General features: G+C 40.1%; 1 protein-coding gene across 7 annotated transcripts in view; it reads left to right on the top strand.

Annotated features, from left to right (window-relative positions):
- The window catches only part of hif1aa (hypoxia inducible factor 1 subunit alpha a), a 61,478-nt gene extending 46,685 nt beyond the window's left edge, over positions 1 to 14,793 (top strand). For all 7 annotated transcript variants that reach the window (XM_043697235.1, XM_043697234.1, XM_043697237.1 and 4 more), the window contains 3 exons: positions 2,762 to 2,879; positions 11,412 to 11,529; positions 13,348 to 14,793. In XM_043697235.1, the coding sequence (XP_043553170.1) occupies positions 2,762 to 2,879; positions 11,412 to 11,529; positions 13,348 to 13,499 (388 nt within the window). In that variant the 3' untranslated portion in view covers positions 13,500 to 14,793. The remainder of the gene's footprint in view (positions 1 to 2,761; positions 2,880 to 11,411; positions 11,530 to 13,347) is intronic.
- Positions 14,794 to 16,045: the final 1,252 nt, after the last annotated feature.

Genomic DNA, 16,045 nt, shown 5'->3' with positions numbered 1-16,045 from the left:
TGAAGCAGAAGTAGACAATTTAGCCACTTGTACCTGCTCTATCACTCAAGACTATTGTGGTTTATCTATTTGTGCTTCAAATTCCATGTTCCATTTAACCCCTGACAATCCTTCACTCCCCCAGTTAACAATCTCTCCACTTTAGTTTTTAAAATATTCAATGACTGCCTCAAAGGTGGTGGTGACAGAGTTCCAAAGCCCCTCAATGCTCATCCCAGTTGTATAGCACAGAACAACACTTCAGTCCAACTTGTCCATGCCAACCAGATATCCTAAATTAATCTAGTTCCATTCACTAATATTTTAGCCCATGTTCCTCTTAAAACCCTTCCTATTCATATATCCACCCAAATGCTTTTTCAAATGTTGTAATTGTACCAACCTCCTTCACTTCTTCAGGCAGTTGATTACAAACATGCACTAGTTTAGTGTGAAAAAGTTTGCTCTTTAGGTCTCTTTAAATCTTTTTCCCTCTCATCTTAAACCTGTGCCCTCTAGTTTTGGATTTCTCTACCCAAGGGAAAAGACTTTGGTTGTTCACCCTATTCATGCTCATGATTTTAAAAACCATAGAAAGTCACCTGTCCACCTCAGACTCTGAAGGGGAAAACAGCCCCATCCTATTTAGCCCTCCCTATAGCTTAAACCCTCCAACCCTGGCACATCTTTGTCCTGTACAGTCGCAACATGACATCCCAACTTCTATAGCCAATGCACTGAAAAATAAAGACAACTATCCTAAACGCTGCCTTTACTACCCCACGTGCCTCCACCTTCAAAAAACTATGAACCTGCACCTTGAGGTCTCTTTATTTGGCAAAGAACCCTGCCATTGAGTATATAGGTCCTGCCCCGATTTGCTGCGTTCCTGAAAGGGTTACCCTAATTTTAAAACAATGCTCTCTAGATCTGGGTTGACCCACAGGAGGTAAGATCCTTTCTATATCCACCTTGCCAAGACCATTCAGGATCTTTCAGTTATCTAAACCATGGCGTGGCACCTTATCAGATGCCTTCGGGAAATCCTTCTGTACGTCCCCATGCTCCCTTTTATCCATGGCAAGTTACTCCAAGAACTCAAGTACATTTATTAAACAAATTCTCTTTGAGCAAACCGTAAGGACTTCACTATTACCTTGAATTTTTCCAGTTGGCACATCTATAATCTGTGTAATAATTAATTTAACATTTTCCCCATGACAGAAGTCAAGCTAACTGACCTGTCATTTCTGGTCTCTGCTCCCTCTTGATTAGAGGGGTTATGTTTGCTGTTTTCCAGTACCAAAAACATTTTTCTGCATCAAGGGAATTTTGAAAAATTATCAATGCACCTACTACCTTTGTGGAAACATCTTTTAAAACCAGAGGGGTAAAATCTATTTAGACCTGCAGCTTCTTTCAGTTTGCTCAGTATCATTTCCCGCATTATTGTAATTTCACACTAAGTTCTCTCCCTTACATTCCTGATTTATGGCTATTACTGGAATTTTGTCTTTTCTGTAGTGAAGACTGAGCCAAAATATTTGTTCATTTCATCCATCATTGTATCTACTGTTGGTGCCTCATTTTCTGGAGAACCAACATCCTAAATTTTTTTCCTTTTCATGTATCTGTACAAAATCTTGCTATCCATTTTTTTCATTCCTAGCTAACTTCCCTTCCTTCTCTCTTCCCCCAATGTAAACTTTTCAGTCGGCTGCAATTCTTTGTCTCTGATCAATCATCTGACCTGCCATTCACCTTTGCAGAGTTATGTTATTTCTTTGTATTTGATGCTTTCCCCAGCTGTAGTTCATCATGGGTGCTCCCTTTTGATTTGTTAATTATACCCAAATACAGAGGAACCTCCACTATCCAAGTATCAATTATCCGAATATCGGATCATCCGAAGGAGATCTCCATGTCCTGATAAAAAGATTACATGAGACGTGTTTGCAACACTGATGGCATCTTTTGTTTACAATGATTAAAAACGAAATCTGCTTACTGAAGTGCTGCCGAGAAGTGCTACCGTCTCCAAATGAGTGACCACCCGCCCCCGCCCCCCCCCTCCACTTTCCATGGAGTTCTACACAGGGATGTACCCTAACCCCCCACCTTGCCCGATAATCTCTCCAACATTGTCCTGTACAGAGCAATGGCGGAACCTGTCAAAGAGTTGCAGTAAAAAGTTGTGTGTGTGTACACTTACTATTTGGAGACTAATGTCCCAACTACAGCAACAGTAGTCTTGTTGTTGGTGTCCAGTCTGGCTGCCCCGGAGATGGGATGGGGGTGGGTGGGGGACAGGGACTCGCGCGCGGTGTGCAGCTGTCTCATTTCCTTCACAGAAAACTCCTTGCCCCAGAGGAAAGGCATTGAATCGATTAACCGAATAATTGATTATCCGAAATAATGCCCGCCCGTCTCATTCGGATAATAAGGATTCCTCTAAGATGTTTCCATGCTATTCTAAAGATCAGTCACCCTGATGCTCCACTGTAATCTTTACCACTGTGGAATAAATTTTTTGAGGGTCTTATGAATGAAGTTAAATCTCATTTCAGTTCTCAGTAGGAATGAGCCCTTTAAAATATAACTATTTCCCTACGTAAAAGTGAAGCTGACTGATAAGCTGTGTGCTTTGCTTTGCCTGGATTCTAGCACTGTGTAGTCAAAGTAAATGTAGTGTGCTCCAATACACAGCCTTTTTTTGTTAAAGTATGACTGTTGGAGGGATTTGTGTTAATACGATTACACTAACTATTTTGATTTCTTGAAGATCTGCAATAGGAGAAGCTCCAAATGAAGAGCTGAGCCCGCAATTACTGATTTTGCACAACTCACCGAGGAAACGCAAGCTGGAAAACGCAGCCTCCCTTTTCCAAGCAGTTGGAATTGTAAGTGTTAACTTTAATTGCCCATGACAAAGTCGCTATGTATCTCACTGCAGCATATGTAGTAAGTAGCTTTTGGGAGGTTACTCAATAACTATGCTTGTGTAAATATGGGCAGGGAAGTTTATTGAAAGATGTAGAAGTTGTGAGGAATTTGACACAGTGGATGTTAAGAAAATGCTTTCCTTGTGAGGGAGTCTAGAGTTGGAAACAATTTAAAATGACAGATTTCCCTTTAACACTGAGAAAAGGATTTTTTCTCTTTGTTACTCTGTGGAATTCTCTATCCAAAGAGGAGTGAAGTCTGGATCATTGAATTGAAACAGAGTTAAATGATTTTTGATCAATGAAAAAGTCAAGGGTTACGAGGGGATAGGCAGGAAAGGAGTTCAGACCACAGTCAAATCAGTCTGAGCTGAGTAGCCTACTTTCAACTAAGTTTTTCAGTGACTGAATTGAGGAGAAAGTGAGGACTGCAGATGCTGGAGATCAGAGCTGAAAATGTGTCGCTGGAAAAGCGCAGCAGGTCAGGCAGCATCGAAGGAGCAGGAGAATCGACGTTTCGGGCATGAGCCCTTCTTCAGGAATTCAGTGACTGAATTGATGCCATTGTGTAGCCCCAACTGAGTGTAGAAAATATTGTTGAATTGAATGCAGGACAATAATTACTTGCTTAATGTGGTGGTTGCATACCTGTGTAGTGTATAGTTTAAATGGAACAACTTTGATTCAGATTTTCCCACTGCAGCTAATTTGGAGCTTTAGTTTAATTTTATGATCATTTGCCATCAAAAACTAAATGTTATACCCTGTAAGCCTAAGTATTTTGTATTAAATGAGTACATTTTAAAAAATATGTTAACTCTTCCGCTCACCTCATTTCACCCCTTGCCACTGTATTCTCCCTGACCCTCCTGCCACCTTTTAAGCAGATACGCAGAAAGCGAACAATGATCTTGCAGCTCAAATCTACTCTTACTTCAAAGAAGTAAGCCTCAAGCTAGAGAGTTAATGAGTTTCAACAGTGATCAGAGGTTGGGAGCAACATCCATCTGAGCTGCGCACATGATTTATGTCAGCATGCCAATTAAAACATTGACTTCCGCTTCCAGAGGTCACTGTTGCACACAGACCTTTGCAGTCGGTAAGAAAATTAGAGGGGAATGGTCGGTAGTGCAAAAGTATCAAAACTGAGGGAAGGCCAATTTCAATATCAATAGACTGGTAGCAGCTACTTACACTTTGCAAATTTAGACTTAGTTGCAAGTTCTTTTGAAAAAAGTAGTGTAGTGAGAATTCAGAGTGATGACAGACAGTCCGGGAATCCTGGATCTCAAGAGATCGAGTTTTGTGAACAAAGAAGGAACCATATGTCTGGAGCATTAAAAAAACCAGGGGAGGCCCGTCAGATGTTTAGTGTGTAGAGGGTTGCTTAAAGAAATTAGGAGGGCAAAAAGGGGCCATATCTTTGCAGATGGGACCAAGGGCTTTTTGTAATTTCTTATATTAAGACTAGGAGGATTACTGGGAAAAGAGCAGGACCTATTAGACACGAAAGGGCAACCTGTGCACAGAGCCAGTGGACATAGTTGGGATCTTAAGTTAATACTTCTCTGTATTCACATAGGAGAAAGACCTTTAGCCAACTTGTCAGTTGGGATGGTTAAGACTGATGAGGAGGCATTAGATATTTTACTGGGCTTTATGAAGTGTATTTCAGATTTATAATGGGAGGCAAGGGAGGGGATTGCTGGGACCCTGGCAGATTTTCTACTTCACTGGCCACAAGTGAAGAGCCAAATAACTGGAGGATAGACAATGTGGTTCCTTTGTTCAAGAGGGACAGCAAGGATAGGCCAGGCAATTACAGGCTAGTTATTCTGATGTTTGTGGTAGGAAAATTATTGAAAAGAATTCTGAAGGACACAATCAATAAATACTTGGAAAAGCAATGCAGATTTGTTTAATTTAGTTGAGTCATTTGAAAAGGTGACTAAATATATTGATGAACTTAGTACAATCAATGTGGCTCACATGGACTTCTAGAGGGCCTCTGACAACATCCCACATTGAAGTCTGATCTTAAAGGTTAAGAGCCCATGGAATCCAAGGCAAGTTGGTAAACCATCTAAAATTGGCTGACAAATAGGAGGCACGGGGTGATAGAGGAGGGTTGTTTTGCAAATTGAAGACCTTTGACCAGTGGTGTATGACAGGAGTCAGTGTTTGGACTTCGAGGTGAATTTAGAAACTTTAATTTGTAAGTTTGCAGATGAAATGAAAATGAGGGGTGTTGTTGACAGTGGTGAGGATGGTCTTGGGCTACTGTCTGATTATTGGCTAGCTGGTAAATTGGATAGACCAATGGCAGATGGAGTTTAATCCTGATAAAGTCAGAAGTCATAGGACACCGGGTTATAGTCCAACAGGTTTGAAATCACAAGCATTCAGAGCACTGCTCCTTCTTCAGGTAAGGCTTTGCCTGGGATCAAAAATCTCAGGAGGAGAGGCTGCATAGGTTCTCGCTGGATAGTACTTAAAATGCTGGACAAAGTAGGCTATAGACCAAAATGTAGGTAAATGGGATTAGTGTAGTTTATTGGTCGGCATAGACCTGGTGGGCTGAAGGGCTTGAAATGCTCTATGGCTGACTCTCTACAACAATCCACAATGCTACAAGTGAATGCCAGTTCTATTTAAAAGGTATTAGACAAGAGTGACTTAAAACAGGGCAATCTTAATGTGCGCATTGATTTGGTTAGTCCACAGCCAGAATATTATGTGCATCCACAGTATAAGAAGGATGAGATTGCACTGGAGAGGGTGCAGAGTTTTTTTTTAGCAGGATGTTGCCTGGGCTACAGCATGTTCTAATTGTGAAGGAACTAGGGGCAGGAGGGGGTCATGATTGAGATGTATAAAATTATCAATGGTATAGAAGGAAATAACTTTTCATCTTGGTGAGGGATCAGTTACCAGGAGCCATAAATTTTAATATAAAGGAGCAGGATGTTTACACAGAACATTAGAGTGCAGTACAGGGCCTTCGGCCTCAATGTTGCACCAACCTGTGAAATCAATCTGAAGCCCATCTAACCTGTACTATTCCATTCTCAAACAGTGGGAATCTGCCTGTGAGGCAGAAACTTTCATTGCATGTAAGAAATGTTACAGCATACACTTGTGATGCCACGGCATACAAGGATACAGGCCAAGTGCTGGAAAATGAAATTAGAATAGTCAGTAGTTGTTTTTGGCAGACAGACTAGATGGGCTGAAGGGCCTTTTTCTCTGCTGGAGATCTGTGATTCTGTTGAAGGCAAAAATAGGAGATGGTGAGCTTTAATTTCTATAGATTTCTTCTTCACATGTCACCAGTCAGAGTCCAACAGCATAGAGACAGGCACTTCAATCCAAATTGGTGCATGCCGCCTAAAATGTCCATCCACACTATAACCCCATTTTCCTGCACTTGGCCTATATCCTTCTAAACCTTTCCTATCCATGTATTTGTTCAAATTCCTTTCAAATGTTAATGTACCTACCTCAATCACTTCCGCTATCAGCTCATTCCATATGTCTACCACCCTTGGTTCTCTGGTTGCCCCTCAGGTTCCCATTTATTCTTTCCCCTCCAACCTTAAACCATAAGACATAGAAGCACAAATTAAGGCCATTCAGCCAATTGAGTCTGCTCCACCAATCGTGGCTGATAAGGGTTACAGGGAGAAACCTAATCCCCTGTATACCTATCTATCGCAGGCTTTAATATACTCTATGACCTGGCCCAAAACTGCACACACTACTCCAAATGGGGTCTGACCAGAGCCTCAGAGGTACATCACTGCTTTTATTTTCAAGTCCTCGCAAAATAAATGCCATCATTGCATTTGCCTTTTTAACTCAACCTGCAAGTTGACCTTGAGAGAATCCTGGATGGAACTCCAAGTCTCATTGCACTTCAGACTTTAAATTTTCTCCCCATTTAGAAAATAGTCTCTCTCTTTTCCACATTGTACTCCATCTGCCAAAACTAATGCCCTCTAGTCCTCAATTTCCCCAACCCTGGGAGACTGAATGCATTCACCTTATCCATGCCCCTCATGATCTTATACACTTCTATAAGATCTCTTCTATGCTCTAATTCCTGTAACTAAATCCCTTGAGTCCTGGCAACATCCTTGTACATTTCTTCTGCACTCTTTCCAGTTTAATAACATCCTTCCGAAAGGTGACCAAAAGTGAACACACTACTCCAAGTGCAGTCTCACTAATGTCCTGTAGAATTGCAGAATAACTTTAAAACATGTATACTCAGTGCTCTGATTGAAGGCCAGTGGCCAAAAGCCTCCTTCACTGCCCTGTCTACCTGTGACTCCACTTTCAGAGAATTGTGAATTTGAACTCCAAGGTCCCTCTGTTTCACTAGTCTTCTTAAGACCCTACCGTTCACCATGAAACTCCTACATTGATTTGACTTTACAAAATGCAAGACCTCAAACTCCATAAGCCATTTCGCAGCCCAATTCCCCATTTTAGTATCATCTGCAAACTTACTGATCATACCTTGTACATTCTTGTCCAAATTATTCATACGGATAGCAAACTGCAATGGACTCAGCAGCGACTCCTGAAGCACCAAACTAGTCACAGGCTTCCAGTCCAACAAGTTTCCTACCACAAGCCAATTTTGTATCCAATTTCCCAGATTCCTCTGGATTCCATGTGCTCTAACCTTCCAGAACAGCCTACCATGGTGGAATCTTACCAAATGCCTTACTGAAATTCATGTAGACTATATCTACCACCCTGCCCTCGTCAATCTTTCTGGTCGCTTCATCAACGAACTCTAATAAACTTATGAGGTATGATCTCTCAAACAAAAGCCATGCTGACTACTCCTAATCAAACCCTGTCTTTCCAAATGCATGTATATCTTTTTCAGAATCTTCTCAAGTAACTTACCTGCACAGATGTTAGGCTTACTGGTCTACAGTTTCCAGGTGTTTCTTTGCAGCCTCCGTGAATAAGGGCACAACACTTGGTACACTCCAGTCTTCTGGAATCGGTGGCTAACTCTGCTGCCAGAATGTCAGCCAGTGCCCCCATAATATCTTTTCGGGATTTGTTTGAAGCGTCATTGAAGGTGTATTTTTGCAGTGGCAGCTTGTGGACAAATTTTGCTATTACCATAATGCAGGTTGTTTGAGTACTTTCTAAACTGTAGGACATGCTCTCAGACAAACATAAGAATTGACATTTTTTGTAAAGGAAATTGAAGAACCCCTTGTATAGTAGAGCCCAATTAGCATAATGATCAAAAATTCCTTAGTGTATAAAACCTTATGGAAATTGCACAATCCTCATGTCATTAAAATGGGCCAAAACTGAAACACAAGCAATAGAAGTTAATCTTTCTATGTAAGCAGCAACTGCAGAAAGATCACAAGTATTTTGTTTGTACTAGCATCAGTTATATAACTGTACCTAAATATCTGCTGGAATTAGGAAATTACATTTGTCTATTAGCTGAAAGATAGACATCATAAAAATGGAAACTGGAAAACTCGTGCAGTTCAGGTTTTGTGTTTTTCCATTCAGTTCTTCAGGTCAGTATAGCTGCTCTCTCATTACCATATTTCTTCCCATACTCAATAATGCTTTAAAATTGAATGTGTCTATTTCTTGATTTTTCTCTTCACTCATGAAATGTGTGTGTTGCTAACTTAGGGCTAGACAATAAATGTTGACCTAACTAAGGGCAGTTAAGAGCCAGCCACATTGCTGTGGGTCTGGAGTCCCATACCAGATGAGGTAAGGATGGCACCGTCCTTCCCTAAAAGGCATTTAGTGAACTATATGGGTTTTTCCAACCATCTACAAAAGGTTTTGTGGTCATCGTTAGGCTCTTAACTCCACAGTTTTAACAAATTCAAAAACTATCATCTCCCACGGCAGGTTTCAAACACGGGTCCCAAGATTAGTCTGGTGAGAATACCATGAGGCCACTTCCTTCCAAGGTGCTTGCTGCACCTGCCTGTCGGCTTTCTCTGATGTATAAGTAAACAGGCTTCCCAATATATCACTATTTAAATAAGATTTATGATTTTCACACTGAAGTGTGTAGCTTTACATTTAGCTATACTGTCATGTATCTGCTAAATGTTTGCCCACACAACTTGTTAAAATCATCTTGAAACTTTCTTGCGTCATCCTCACCTCCCAATCCTGCCTATATTATGTGCTGTCAGCTAATTTGCAAATATTGCATTTTGTGCCCTCATTCAGGTCACTTATATATACACCATGAATAGCTAGGGTCAACATTAGATTAGATTAGATTACATTACAATGTGGAAACAGGCCCTTCGGCCCAACAAGTCCACACTGACCCGCCGAAGCGCAACCCACCCATACCCCTACATTTACCCCTTACCTAACACTACGGGCAATTTAGCATGGCCAATTCACCTGACCCTGCACATCTTTGGACTGTGGGAGGAAACCCACGCAGACACGGGGAGAACGTGCAAACTCCACACAGTCAGTCGCCTGAGTCGGGAATTGAACCCGGGTCTCTGGCGCTGTGAAGCAACAGTGCTAACCACTGTGCCACCGTGCCGCCCACATTAGTGGTGCTGGAAAAGCACAGAAGGGTCAGGCAGCATCCGAGGAGCAGGAAAATAGACATTTCGGGTGAAGGGCCTTTGCCCGAAATATCTATTTTCCTACTCCTTGGATGCTGCCTGATCTGCTGTGCTTTTCCAGCACTACTCCAATCTGGACTCTGATCTCCATGCATAATTAGGGCCTAAGCACTTACCATTGTGTTACCCCACTAATCAATGCCTGGCCTCTTGATCCCACCAAAAATACTCTCCATCCCACAAGCTTCCTCAGACTCTCAACCACTTTTCTATCTTGAACAACAGTGAATTTTTACTGTTGTGTATTGTGATAATTGGAAACAAAAATTAAATTACTGTTTTTGGCACAAGTGATTGTGCAGGGGCAAATGAACTATGATTTAACTATCAAGTCATTCTGTTGTTTTTGCATTGACCTCAAGTGAAATCCTGATGAGACTCGGACGTAATACTTTTTTAAAAGAACACTTCCAGTACAGTTCAGGCTTTTACACCTTTATATGGTTGAATCTCAGCATACTAAATTTTGTTTCCAGTCTTTTGCAATGTTGGAAAACAACTAATCAGCTATGTGATGCTCTGTTCAAGGTTTGCAACAAAATATGCAATAGTGGGGCTTTATTTTGAGTTAAAACTTCACAACACGCGTTCTATATTTAAGATGTGTGCTTGCAATAATTTGTAATAATTCAGTAACAAGGAGTTTGCATTTCTAAGAATTGTAATAGCTACTTCAAATTGTCTTTAACACTTATGTTTATTGCTTTCTCGCAATCATTGTTCCTGTCATTAGTTTTTTAAAAACAAAAATTTGAATTCAATAATCTAGGAATAAAACTCTAGCCTAATGGTAGCCATGTAATCACTGCCGTTTGTCATAAAACACATCTGGTTCACTGATGTCCTTTAGGGAAAGGAATCTACTATTGTGACTCCAGAACTACTGCAATACAGTTAACTCTAAACTACCCTCTGGACAATTAGGAAACCGAATAAATGGTGACCTAGCCAGTGATCCCACATCCCCAAACAGATTTTTCAAAAATTAAATTCTTATCTGCATGACCACACAATTGCAATTGCTAAGCATTTCTGTAAGAGCCCTAACTAGGGTACAAAATAACTAATTCATTTTTTAATATTTACTATAAATTCAAGTGAGGTCGCCATAAGGATACGAATGAAGTTGCACTGCATTTTGCATCTAGTTTTGTGTGTACATCAATCTACACAGATGACAAGAATTACTGCAATGCCAATATCTGATCATTAATGTTTGTAAATCATCAGTCCTATAGGAAAAGCCAATGACTTGTAATGATTGACCATGCCTCAATTTTCATTATATTGAATTCTGGAATTTTCAGTTTTGAGATTATTTTCCAAAATAGTGTCCATTTTTATAAAGCTTCCAAATTGGTCTTGTTGTAAATTGCAAATGGTATGAATTAAATGTGCAAACTGGAAAATAACCTCACCAAATGTTATTGTAGAATTTGAACTTCAGTGAAGAATTAAGGATTATCATAACCCTTTTTCAGTGTCCAGGGATGTGATAGGTAAGGTGGATTAGCCATGGGGAATACAGGGTTATTGGTTGTGTGTGTTTATTTTGGGGGAGGTGACTGGGTGGGATGCTCTGAGTTGTTGTGGACTTGTTGGGCTGAATGGCCTGTTTCTACACTATAAATAGAATCCCTACAGAGTCATATTTGATGATGGTCTGTAGATCTATAAGGTTATATAATTGTCAAGAGGTGGTGTTTTCAATACTTGAAAGATATGAGCCACCTAACAATGTAAATATTTAACCTTCTATTATACCAACAGTTTTTATTTTGCTGATTAAACAGTTAAACTGGAATCCAGTAATTTTTCTTTTGAACAGGGATTATTATTCCAAAGTGACACTGACCCTCCAGTGAGTACATCACAAACATGGAAACGTGCAAAGGGATTGGAAGACAGTAACAGTGAACAGAAGACACTCGTGTTGGTACCAACTGGCAAGTTTGACTTTTTTTTCTTTTACCCCCTCGGTATTTTGTTCTGCAATACTGGGGCAGGGTGAAAAAAGACAAAGGCTTTCTTGTTCGTAGTCAGCATGAAACAAACCATTCAGTCCAACTAGGCCATACCAACTGTGATCCCAAACTAAACTACTACCTGCATTTTAACTGAATCCCTCCAAACCTTTTCTTTTCATGTACTTATCCAAATGGCTTTTAAATTGTGTAACTCAACCTGTATCCATTCTTCCTCTGACAGTTCATTCCACACACTAACCACTAAAAAAAAAATCCCTCGGCCTTAAATCTTTCTGCTCGCACCTTACATATATTTCCCCCCATTAGGGAATAGATCTTTGCTATTCACCTTATCTATACCCCTCATGATTTTATAAACCACTTATGAAGGTCACCCCTCAACTCCTACATCTGTTCTACGACGTTCCCCAGGGTCCTTCCATTAATTGTACAAATCCTACACTTGTTCATTTTACCAAAATGCAATACCTTGCATTTACCCAAATTAAACTCCACCTGCCACTCATTTGCTCAGTTAATCAAGATCTCTTTGTAATCATACTTAACCTTCACTGACCATTATGCCAACAATTTTGGTGTCAAATGCAAACTTACTACCTGCTTCCAAAATTCTCTTCCAAATCATTTTATATAACATGACAAAAGTGGATACAATACCAACCACTGGTCACAGGCCTCCAGTCCAAAATAAAAACAAACCTCCACAACTACCTTCTGTCTCCTACCATCAAATTAATTTTGCATCCGATTGGCAAGCTCACCCTAAATCCCACATGATCTAACTTTTTGATAAGGGTCTGCACAGCAGACTAATAAATAAAGGTTTTACTAAAATCAAGTAAACAATGTCTCCTGCTCTGTCATCAGCTTGTATTAACTGAATTAAAAATGATTTTAACTCATTTGTCCCTCCCAAATAAAATGTAAAATTCAATTTATGATACCAGCTTTACACTCCAGAACAAAAGAGGGCATTTAAAAGTCATCTACGTAACTATGTGAAGAGGATGTTTTAGAGGGATTTGAGCCAAATGCTGGGGGATGAGACTAGATCAGTCAAGGATATATGCACGATAGCTCCAGTGGTTAGCACTGCTGCCTCACAGTGCCAGGGACCAGAGTTCGATTCCAGCCTCGGCTGACTGTGTGGAGTTTGTATGTGTCTGTGTGGGTTTCCTCCCACAGTCCAAAGATGTGCAGGTTAAGTGAATTGGCTATGCTAAATTGCCCATAGTATTCATGGGTGTGTGGATTAGGTGCATAGGTTAGGGGAATGGGTATGGGTGGGATACTCAAGGTTGGTGTGGACTTGTTGGGCCAAATGGCCTGTTTCCACACTGTAGGGAATCTATGGTATCTGGTTATAGCAGACACGTTGGACCGAAGGGTCTGATTCCATGCTGTATGACTGTAATCTCTTGTTTGAAAGGTTGACTGGACATTTAATCTAATTATCTGTTGATCATTGCAATTTGAAAATAGGTTGCACAGCCACCTTTCTTTAATGTGGAAACTGTCCTGCAAGGAACATTAAGAAATTACTTAAATATAGTGACAAAAATAATGTCTTAAATCCAAGTGCTAGTTCTCGTAATTCAGAAATCTTGGTTAGAGTATCAAGTTGCTGAATCTAATCACTGCATTTTGCATACTTCAAAAACTGAATATGCTATGTTAAATTGAATAAAGCAAATAACAAGATAGTTACTAATTGAAAAACAAAATTCTTAACTATTTTTGATTGAGTATTTATTTCTGGTCATCTTTTACTTTCAGATATAGTGTCAAGGCTTCTCACTCACTCAGCAGAGAGCAGTAGCTTGCCAACACTCACCAATTACGACTGTGAAGTGAATGCACCTATCCAAGGCAACAGAACCTTGCTTCAGGGTGAAGAAGTTCTCAGAGCATTGGATCAAATCAACTAAGTTCACAGGGCTGAACAAAATAACAGACAATGGTGAAGCCCCCATCACCCAAAGCAGTTATTTATATTTTCTAAATCTGATTGTTATAGAAGCCTGGCTACAGTACTGAAGTTTTTCTGTTAGCAGTACTCCACCACTGACCCCATCCATGACCTGCAGTTTATTTGCAGTATTGGTCTAGGTCTGTAATTCTATAAAATATCATCTTTATACTTGATGCTTTTAGGCACATGGACAAGCCTAGGATGGCATTTGGAGGATCGATTATATGAGTGACACATCATATGTAAATGAGTTTATGGTCTATTTTAAAGAGCATTGATAACATTTTACGTAAGTGTCTAATTTATAATGGTTTTCAATCAAAGACGTTGAGCAAATCTTAAAGGGAACGTAGCACCTTTTTTCTAGTCAGAATTGTGGCCATTCTTTAAACTTGAATGGGCAAGATTGTCTATGATGCTTCGATATTTCACGTACTTTAGGATACTTGCCTGACAAGCATTGTTGCTTTGCCAGCTGTTAATTGTAGCCACAATTGCACAAAATATATTTTCTTAAGAAGTACCAGCAGTCCTTTATGCAGTATGTTTTGCAGTTATAAATCTAGTTTTTAAGAGGATAAAGCTACAATGATTTTTTTAGTTATTTAGTAAAAATCATGTTAAGTGTGGAATGCATACACAAATATTCACTTTAATTTTCATTTTTAAAATCTAGAACAGCTTGTGTTAGTCAGCTATGAGGACTGACTTCCTGTCATGTAGCTGATGGTTGGAAATATTGAATGTGGACAATATCTTTATTGTGCTGTTTAACATTTTATTGATAATTAGTCTCTTGATTGTCAGCACAGGTAAATCTGACTATAGTTGTACAAGTTCATACTATAATACCATAGCAATACGTTAAGTATAAATGTTGCTGCTTATTCTGCAATGTGTAGGTAGTAATATCCAGTGTAAATGTAACTGAAATAGCATTGTATTAGAAAAAGACTAGTCTGTTTGGTTACCCCTTCTGTCTTGAATCTGAAGCACCCTGTCACTTGCAAATCCCAATTAAAGTATCAGGTAGATTATATTGTATGTTATTTTCCTTTCTTGACTTCTTCCAACTTACCATTCCCAGCCCCAAATCAGTTCTTGACTGAAATGGTTTCATAGTCTCACTTTTGCTCGTGCAAATGTAACGTATGCTCAGTCATCTTTTACTGTTTGTGGTTGGATCTAACACTAACTGTATTGTTTTATTACATCAATAAACATTATATGTGGACCAGGCTCACCCATTAGATTGTGTAAACCTCATTTTACATTTTTCTTGTAGCCAATTTAGAATTGGGGAGGAGGGTTGGTTTGGGATGAGGTTTGGAGGGTCTATGGGCTGAATGGTCTCTACCTGCACTGCTGTGATTCTATAATTCCACTAGCACTTAGCTAAGTGATTTACCTTACCTCACCTCTCCATGATTACATAATTATGGGCGCCTCAAGTGTGCTTAGTGACACCACCTCAAATATATCTGGTGTTCAGCTTCTGACAAACATTCTCAGCTGAAGTCTGGCAGCAGCTTTGAGAGAAAGCTCATACCCAAAAATTTATCCCCACAGCAATGTCACTGTTCTTTAGAAACAGAAAACAGATTCAGGAGTAGGCCATTTGGCCCTTGGAGCTGGCACCACCTTTGCATGATCACACTGAATCTGTGTCCCATTCCCGCCCTCTCCCCATTCAGCTTCTCGAATATATTTATTGAACTGGCCCAAAAGCTTCCTGTGGTAGAGAATTCCACAGGTTCACAACTCAGTGAAGAAATTCTTCCTCATCTCAATCCTAAATGTCTTATCCCTTATTCCAGCATTTCCCAATGTTAGGAAAATTCTTGTTACATCTAGCCTGTCTTTCCCATCAGGATTTTACGTTTGAGATTTCCCCCTCGTTCTTCTGAATTCCAGCAAATACAGGTCTTGTCAATCTAGTCTTTCCTCACATCAGACCTGCCATCCTGGGAAACAGTCTAGTGAACCTTTGCTGGACTCCCTTAATAATAGCAAGAATGTCCTTCCTCAGACTAGGAGACAAAACTGCACACAGTATTCAAGATGTGGCCTTACTAAGATCCTGTATAATTGCAGCAAGATATCCTTCGTCTGATACTCAAATCCTCTTGCTATGAAGCCATTAGCTTTCCTCACTTGCCTGCTGCACTTGCATGCCAACCTTCAGCGAGTACCATGGCACTCTGGTCTTGTTTGCACCTTACCTTTTCCTAAACTGCCACCATTCAGATAATCTGCCTTCCAGTTGAGACTGAAGTGGAAAACATTGCATTTGCCGAGTACTTGCCCACTCAGCCTCACAGCATACACTGCCAACCAGCTTCGTGTCATCTGCAAATTTGGAGATATGGCATTCAATTTCTTCGTCCAAATCATTAATGTATGTTGTGAATAGCTGGGGTCCCAGCACTGAATCCTGCAGCATCACACTCGCCATTGCCTGCCACTCTGAAAAGGACTCATTTATTGTGACTCTCTGCTTCC

Source organism: Chiloscyllium plagiosum, chromosome 10 (assembly GCF_004010195.1).
Source record: "Chiloscyllium plagiosum isolate BGI_BamShark_2017 chromosome 10, ASM401019v2, whole genome shotgun sequence".
Taxonomy (NCBI): Eukaryota; Metazoa; Chordata; class Chondrichthyes; order Orectolobiformes; family Hemiscylliidae; genus Chiloscyllium; species Chiloscyllium plagiosum.
Note: the sequence above shows the minus strand (reverse complement) of the source record. Positions and strands in the feature narration are given on the sequence as shown.